The following is an 8,429-nucleotide window of genomic DNA, read 5'->3' on the forward strand; positions in this document are numbered from 1 at the left end:
GGCCTCCCAGAGTGCTAGGATTACAGGCGTGAGCCACCGCACCCGGCCCTGTAGCTTTTAAATATTCAGTATGAGTTGGCTTTTGGGGAGTTGGGGAAGAGAAAGAGAACTCTTTTTTATATAATCTTTGAAGGGCTATTTTAAATACATGTTTCATGTCTTATTTTTAACAGGGTCTTACTGGACAGAGCCCATTCCGACTGTGACAGCATGCTTCGCCATCTGGATTTGGACGTGCTTTCCTCCCCACGGCACTCTCCAGGCAGTCAGTCTGCCAATACCTCAGAAACAAATACCTCGGACAAAACTTTCTCTAAAGACCTCAGTCAGATACTAGTCAATATTAAATCACGTAGATGGCGGCATTTTAGGCCTCGGACACCATCCCTGCATGACAGTGACAATGATGAACTCTCCTGTAGAAAATTATATAGGAGTATAAATCGAACAGGAACAGCACAACCTGGGACCCAGACATGCAGTACCTCTACGCAAAGTAAAAGTAGCAGTGGCTCAGCACACTTTGGTATGTTTATTGTTACGATGTACATTTCTATAGAAATACTGGGTTCATCCATGACTTTTTTTGAGTATGTGGTCTACTTTACCACGGTCCCCAACCCTTTTGGCACCAGGGACCGGTTTCATGGAAGACAATTTTTCCATGGACAGGGGGTCAAGGGGTCGGGTGGGTGGGGTGTTGTGGGTTGGGGGAGGGTGGTGCAGAGCTCAGGCTGTGATGTGCAGCCTGTTTCCTAATCGGCTGCGACTTGGGGTTGGGGTTGGAGTCTGCAAGATTTATGGCTAAAAAAGTCCTTTTCTCTCAAAATAGTTTTAAAAAAAGACCTTGGTCTCAGTATTTATTTGAATCCTGTTGCTGTAGGCACTTGTGTGTATGTGTCTGCATTTAAACATACCCACATACAAAGGTGATTTATTGCCATTTAATGTGTGACATTTGTTTCTTGAATGCAGTCTGTGAACCACAAGATTCATTATATTTTCAAATAATATGAAAAGAAAATGGACCCTAAGTTGTTAACTGTTTTATGCTTGACCACTTCTCTAGTCTTTTACCTAGTCAGCTTAAATGTAGAGACCAGCAAGTAAGTAGATTTGCATAACGTTATGTGCTAACACAATAATTTAGAATAATTTAAAAGAGAGAAACCAATTTTTCAGAGAAGAATATTTAAGTTAAAGGGTTGTTTTAATATTTTTGGATATATTTTCAGATAATATCTATTATAGCTACAATGTGAAATGTATAAAATGAATGCTATTTAAAATATTCCTGTAATCTTAGCTTTTCTGTTTTAAAGCACAAGTCTGTATTATGTGAAGCATATAGATTATAGAAATTCACTGTTAAAAATAAAACAAAAAAAATAACAAAAACTTTCCTCCCTATGTGAACAGTGGGAATGAAAAAAAATAAAATAAAACCAAAAAAAAAAAAGAAATTCACTGTTAAAGTTATGTTACTACATATTTTTGTAAAGATAATTTAAATTTAGATTTCGAAAGGACTATAAAGATACTTACTCTGTTTCCCTAATGACCTGGTAGGTTACAGTTAAACTGCCTTATAAATATGAAAATTTTCTCTTTTTCTTAAAGATCTCCAGAAAAAATGTTCCATAAACTAATTTACTTGGTGATTAAAAAAAGGTACAGTTGACCCTTGAACAACCTGGAGATTAGGGGAACCAACCCCTTCACACAGTCGAAAATCCAGGTATAACTTTTGACTCCCCAGAAAGTTAACTACTAATTACCTAGTGTTGGCTGTAAGTAAGTAAACCTTATTTACCCATATCATAGCCAGTTAACACATATTTTGTGTATTATATGTATTATATACTATAGTTTTACAATAAAGTAAGCTAGAGAAAAGAAAACATTATTAAGGAAATTTAAGGAAGAGAAAATATGTATGCTGTTCATTAAGTGGAAGTGGATCATCATAAAGGTCTTTATGTTGAGTAGGCCAATAAGGAAGAGGAGGGTTTGGCATTTGCCATCTCAGGGTGGCAGGGGCAGAAGAGAAGCCACATATGTGTAAGTCGACCCACGTAATTCAGACCCGTGTTGTTCAAGGGTCACCTGTATTTCTATGAAATGGAAGTCTTTCGGCTCATGAGAAAAATGATCATACTTCAGAAATCAAGTAGAAGAAAATCACAGTTATTCTGAGGCCTAAGAGGTTATGTATAATCCCATTAATTTTAGTGTCTTTATCACCAAAAGCCAGTTCTTCTCTTTTATCATCTTAAAAGTCACAATAATGAAATTTTCAATGTAAAGGAAGACTTTACATATAGTGCTAATATAGAGATTTTAACAGTGTAAACTTACAGTAGTTTTCTCTGATAATTAAGCTTTCTAAGCTGTATAAAATTTTTCGAGAGTTTTCAAAGAAAATAGACATGTTTCATCTATCCTCATCTGCTCTACCCCTTAAAATAGAAAAGCTGAAGTATATAACTTCAACTTCCTAAGGATTTTATAATGGTCTTTTTTATGTGAATTGTCTTCCTGTACTACTTAAGTAGGCATATCCATATCAATTGTAAAACTCACTTGATTTGTGTTTGCCAAAGAACATTTAAAAGGTGAGCATTACCAAAAGTTTAGCTGAAAAAAAATCTTTAGTAACCTTGTAGTTTTTCTTCTTAATCATTTCCTTCCCCCTATATATGTGATACTTTCCTTTAAAAAAAAAAAGGGTGGGTTTATCTGTTTTTTTCTCTGTAGTACTTGTTTTCAGTTTCTCAAATTTTGCTAGATCTTCCTATATACTTAGAGAGTAGATGCTTACAGACTAATAGGGTGACACTGTTTATTCTTTCATATTTGTGAATATTCCAAAGACCTAAAGCTTTTCTCTTTATGCTCTGTAAAGTATATTACAGTGCAGTCGTATCATATGTATAATTAACTTAGTGAATTCAACTGTAGGCCCTTGAAGGAAAAAAAATCAATTCAAATGTTATACAGAATTTTAAATCCAATCCTACTGACAGAACACTTCCTCCAGAATGAGCGTGGAGTGGGAGGAGTCTGCTCTTCCTTTGGTACTGTCACTGCCTGCGTTGCCGCTTTATTCATGGCCGAAGCATTTACCTTACTCAGTATAACTGTAATTTTAGGTAACTTTTTTTTTAATACAGCATGGCCCCCAAATACAAACCAAACTATTTCATCTGTTACTTAATCAAAGAAACTCTGATTTAGTCTGATGCCAGAGAAAAACTGGCTGTGTGGGGCTTTATTGAAAGAGTCTCTGCCAGAGTGCTCTCTAAAGGAATTTCCAAGGCTTAATTTTGACTATACAGGTCGAATATCCTTTATCTGAAACTCCTGGGACCACAAGTGTTTCAGATTTGGATTTTTCCAGACTTTGGAATATTTGCACCACAAGTGTTTCAGATTTGAATTTTTCTAGACTTTGGAATATTTGCATATGAATAATGAGATATCTTGGGAATAAGACCCATGCCTAAACACAAAAGGTATGTATCTTTCATACATACCTTATACGCATAGCCTGAATGTAATTTATACAATATTTTTCAATAATTTTGTGCATGAAACAAAATGTTCATTGCATTTTGGCGGTGACCCATCACATGAGGTCAGGTATGGAATTTTCCACTTACGGCATCATGTCAATGCTCAAATCGTTAAGGATTCTGGAGCTTTTTGGATTTTGGATTTTCAGATTAGGGATGGTCAACTTGTACTGGTTAATTCAGCTTAGAACTTAACCATTGTGTGTGCTACAAGTCAGCTGAAACACTTTCCTGCTACTTAAGCCAAATTAATGTGGGTTATAATTTAGCCATTTTTTATTCAATTATTATAAATATTAATATTTATACTTATGCTGTGACATAGTGATACCCTCTGGGCTGATTTTCCCTTTTCTAAATAATTATAAAGGCCTCTTTACTCTCATTTTTAAATAGAAAATTATAAATGATGATAACAAAAGTCCATTTATTTTAGTAAAGTACATGATCTTTAGCGCACTAACTTTTATAGTCTCTGTTTCAACTGCTCGGTATCTTTTTTACTTACTTCCCAGTCTTGGACATTGTGCAGAGTTGGAACCAAATGGGTAGTAGCCTTACTGGTTTTGTGGTGTTGAGTGCTTGATCCTCTGGGCGCTGCGCAGCAGAATAAATAACACAATGTTAAGGATCCTGGAAAGACTTAATATACTTAAATTCAGAATTTCTAGGACTAGGTTTTAGTACTTAAGGATAAATTATTTATTTTTAATAATCTTTAGTTAATGTGTTATTTGGACAGTTTCCAAATACAATTTTCTAATATTTTTTTAATTCACAAAAGCACCTTTAAAAATTTAGTGTTTGTTTGGTGACTAAGTATTCATTTGCGTGTGTTTGCGTTTATGGGATATCAAATATCAGAATTAATATCTTTTTCATAATTACAAAAGACTCACATGAGAGTCCTTATGTAATTTAATTTAGAAAGACAAAAAACAGAAAGTGATTTTTTTTTAAGTTACAATTTTATATTCAGGATTTGAGTTCCCAATGAAATTTTTATCAGCATTGTAAGTCATTTTCCTAAGCTCTCAGAATCTGTACTGAAGATTTGGTTCATCTTTGTAAGTGAATAGGAGATATGTGGCTAGAGTCATATGTTCTAATTTAGTTAGTAACATAAAATGTTAATCTTACTGTGGAAAAGGAACTCTAGATTTGAGCACTGAATATTTTAATTAGAGTTTGTAAATCTACAGTTTTTAAATCTACGAATCTTTATTCAAATGTGTTTCAAAACTCAGATTTTTTTACTGTAGGAAGTAGGTTTATCACATAGCATCTATAGCAGAGTCTAGAGTAGGACTTGTAGTAAATGCATAAATAGTTCTACAGTTTTACAGAGAAGTGCAAGAATATTCACTCTAAGAGGAATATTTGACTACGGATAGTCTCATTCAGATCACTTGAAGCCAGATGAGTTCAGGTCTGGTCATACTTTGCCACCAAATGAATTACAATAAACTTCAGTTTACAAATTAGATTTCTAGATGGCTGATAAGGACTCATGAATCCTATCAACTCAAGCTCACTAATTAGGGGATCATACTTTAATAACTACCTGAAGAGTCATTTCACTTTATGTTTCTTTAAAAAGTTACCTTTTCTCCTACATTAAAATAACGTCCTGCCTGTGTACTACTCAAATCTATAATTCGGGGATGTCTTTTAAAATAGGCGTTCAGAGTTATATTTGTCTTGGTTTTGTTTTTCACAAGGTATACATTTTCGTAATCTAGACTCTGTCTTTCTTATCTCAGTTTTTCAAGTTGTTTATTTTTTCCTAAGTATCTGTCAGCCTCCCCAGCCTCACTCAGTTGGTTGAGCTACAGGTGTGCGACTTACAGGGCGGCAGTCTGAACTGCGGGCTACTGTGGGCGCTGGTGCACAGCACCGCGGTTCCCTGGATAGCAAGTGGACTCAGAAAGTCTTAGGTTATTTCACCGAAATTCCTACCCCTGAGAATTGGTTAGTTAGAAGCTACCAAAACAAATTTCTGCCTAAACATTTTCAGTGAGGGCAAATTCAACTTTCTAGATCAAGTTATTTGGGGTATTGGTTAGAAAGTTTGTCCAAATGTTGAACCAAAAGTTACCTCCTTAAATAGAAACCCACGGGCTCCTGTTCTGTTCATGAAAGCACACTAAGTCTGCTCACTCCCCAGCACCGTGATGTTCTTCACTTGTTTGAAGTCCTGTCCTCCTTCCCCAGTCCCAGTTCCCATTTAAACAGTCTTAGTCTTTGATCATATCCCACACATGATTCTTCTCCTCTATGCAGAATTGTAAGGTACTCTGTATATGAGGTTTTTTTTAAGCACTTGATTCATACTGTTGGTACATAAACCATTTGATTATTTTTTGTAAATAATATTAAATCCAAAAGATTTTTCGGCTATTTCTTTTTAAATTTAAAACCTCATCGATTTGGGTTTTTCATTTCTTCTACTACTACTAATCTGTTTGACCTCAGACAGAAGTTTTTTCATCTCTAGTGTAAGATTGGAGGAGGAAATCACCAAGCTCTCCCTCCTAACCTCAACATTTTTTGATTCTGTGAAAAGATTCTGATTCCAGATTTGGTCATCTTTCAACAATAACCATCTTGCCCCTCTTTGTGTGAATTACAAACTTGACTACCATATCTGGAGGTGGACATACATACACCTAAGAACTTTATACCGTGATATCTCAATCCATTCATAGAGATTTTGGGAGGTGAGGTGTGGTCGTTTTTGTCTTTATTTCCCTTTAGCATTTCGTTAGACTTTTGAGTTACAGTGGTATCGTGACTTGGGGGCTTCTCAGGATAAAGACCTGAGGGTTTTTCTGGATGAATAACATGTAAAATCCAGTCCAGATTACATTTGCACAAATTTACTACCTCACCTTTGTCCAAGCTTTCCAATTTATTCACACTGCCTTCCTTTGGATTGGAATTTCATTTCTCAGAAGAAATATAAAATCTTAGCATCTCATAGCTGAAAAGGACCTTAATGATCACCTAATTTAATCTCTTTCACATTTTAGGTGAAGATAACTGAGTCTCAAAAGATTGAATAACTTGCCCAAGAATACTCAGCTAGGTATAATAGAGCTGAGAACTAAAACTCAAGGTCACTTGGCCTCTAGACCTGTGGTTTTATTACCGACCGTTCCTTCCAGGTTACATGTTGCTCTCTGTGTTTCTCCTTTATCGTTTACCAAAAATGTCCAGGAAAAGCTTTATAATTGGACTCCAATAGAGTATAGCAGTATCTAAAAAATAGGCTAACATAGTAATCTAAAATGTTGAGTAGTTAAGTGATCTAAAATATTGGTTGCATTTTTATTTCTAAATCTATTAATATATTAGGAGGAAGTTAATAGTTGTTAAAAAAAATTGAAATTCACAAGACCCTTAGAGACCCAGGATTAAGATGTTAATTTAAATAGAGCAAAAATACTTGGAACTTTATTCAAATTTATTTCTAATTATTGCTAAACTTTTAATTAAAACACACACAAACATCAGCAGAGTTCCACAAAAGAATACTTTCATGTCATATAAATGGAGTTTTGTATATAGGTATTCAGTGAATGCTACTTGTTTTTCTATATATGTGATAACCTTCCAAAAATGGGAAGTTTTTTCTTTAATTTACTGAGCATTCCCTACTGGAATAATCAAGGATTAGGCAACACACCGAACTTCCAAAAACATATTGACAGAAGTATCTAGTAAGTTAAGGCTTAAACAATTGCTTTTTGTAGATTTTTTTAAACATAAGGATAAATATTATGTTAATTATGAACATTCTTTCAGGGCAGCAGTGACTTTTGTCAATTTTCTTCAAATTTTGATACAAATTTCTGTTCAATGGAAATGGTCATGTTAGCAGGAAGTTACTTTTATGTCAGTATTTAGGAACTATTATCTATAAAAGGCTTCTCTATAGATTATGTGGATTGCAAACATGGTAGGGAAAGAAACCTATCAAAGGACACATACAGCTAAACAGATCTGTGACATACACACAAAATAAGAAAATCAATAGTAGAATCTTTCCAAGAAGAAATTACTTTTTTGCCCTTGTAGCCCAGGAACTTAGTTCAGCTCAAGTGTAAGAGCCTGCGTAGATACTAATAACTTAATGAGGTTTTCCTGCATATTATTTTATAATTTTCTGGTTCATTCAAAATCTGGTAGAATTTGTACCTAGACATTTTCTAGTTGTACCAGGTAGAGGCAGTATCCTTGGGAATAGAGAAAGATTGCTCCTGAGTTATAAATGAAAATTGTAAAACTTGATGAAGTGATACTCTAACTAAATTATCAAACTGCAGTTAAACAACAGCAAATTAGGTGACAGTATTTTGAAAACATTAAACTTTAGACTGAGGAAATTTGCATGACTTACAGACTCCCTGGTATCCAGGGATGCATGATAACCCTTTTTTTGTTTTAAAATAATTCTTATTCAAACATCATAGGCTTCTTAAAGAAGCCTTTGAGGTCAAAGGTATTGTGATTGTATGTGCTTTTTTTTCTCCTTTTTTTAATTGGCAAAAAAGAGAAAAAAAAGAAAAAGGTTTCCTTTTTAAAAACTGCACACACTTTTTGGGGGGGGTAATAAATGAACATTTTTTTGTTTGTTTTTTTTAGAACTGAGCTCTCCATAGACAAACATAAGTAGCATAACACAGTGTCTTTCCTCAGACATCATTCTGTACAGTAAACCAACACAAACAGCTCCGTTCTTATTGACTGGATTTTTTCCAGGTGGGTTAATTGGGTGGGGAAAATTAATTAACCTTAACATTGGAGCCTCTTTTCTTCCTGTTAAACTTAAAGAATGGATTATTTAAAAAA

The 8,429-nt window shown here is 34.4% G+C and overlaps 1 protein-coding gene across 1 annotated transcript in view; it reads left to right on the forward strand.

The window, feature by feature from the left end:
* The window catches only part of EPC1 (enhancer of polycomb homolog 1 (Drosophila)), a 70,510-nt gene that overhangs the window by 56,024 nt on the left and 6,057 nt on the right, over positions 1–8,429 (forward strand). The window contains exon 8 of the mRNA XM_012654842.1: positions 174–526. Coding sequence (XP_012510296.1) covers positions 174–526 — 353 coding nt within the window. The remainder of the gene's footprint in view (positions 1–173; positions 527–8,429) is intronic.

The sequence above is a fragment of the Propithecus coquereli genome, unplaced genomic scaffold (assembly GCF_000956105.1).
Source record: "Propithecus coquereli isolate 6110/MARCELLA unplaced genomic scaffold, Pcoq_1.0 Scaffold45, whole genome shotgun sequence".
In the NCBI taxonomy this organism is placed as follows: domain Eukaryota; kingdom Metazoa; phylum Chordata; class Mammalia; order Primates; family Indriidae; genus Propithecus; species Propithecus coquereli.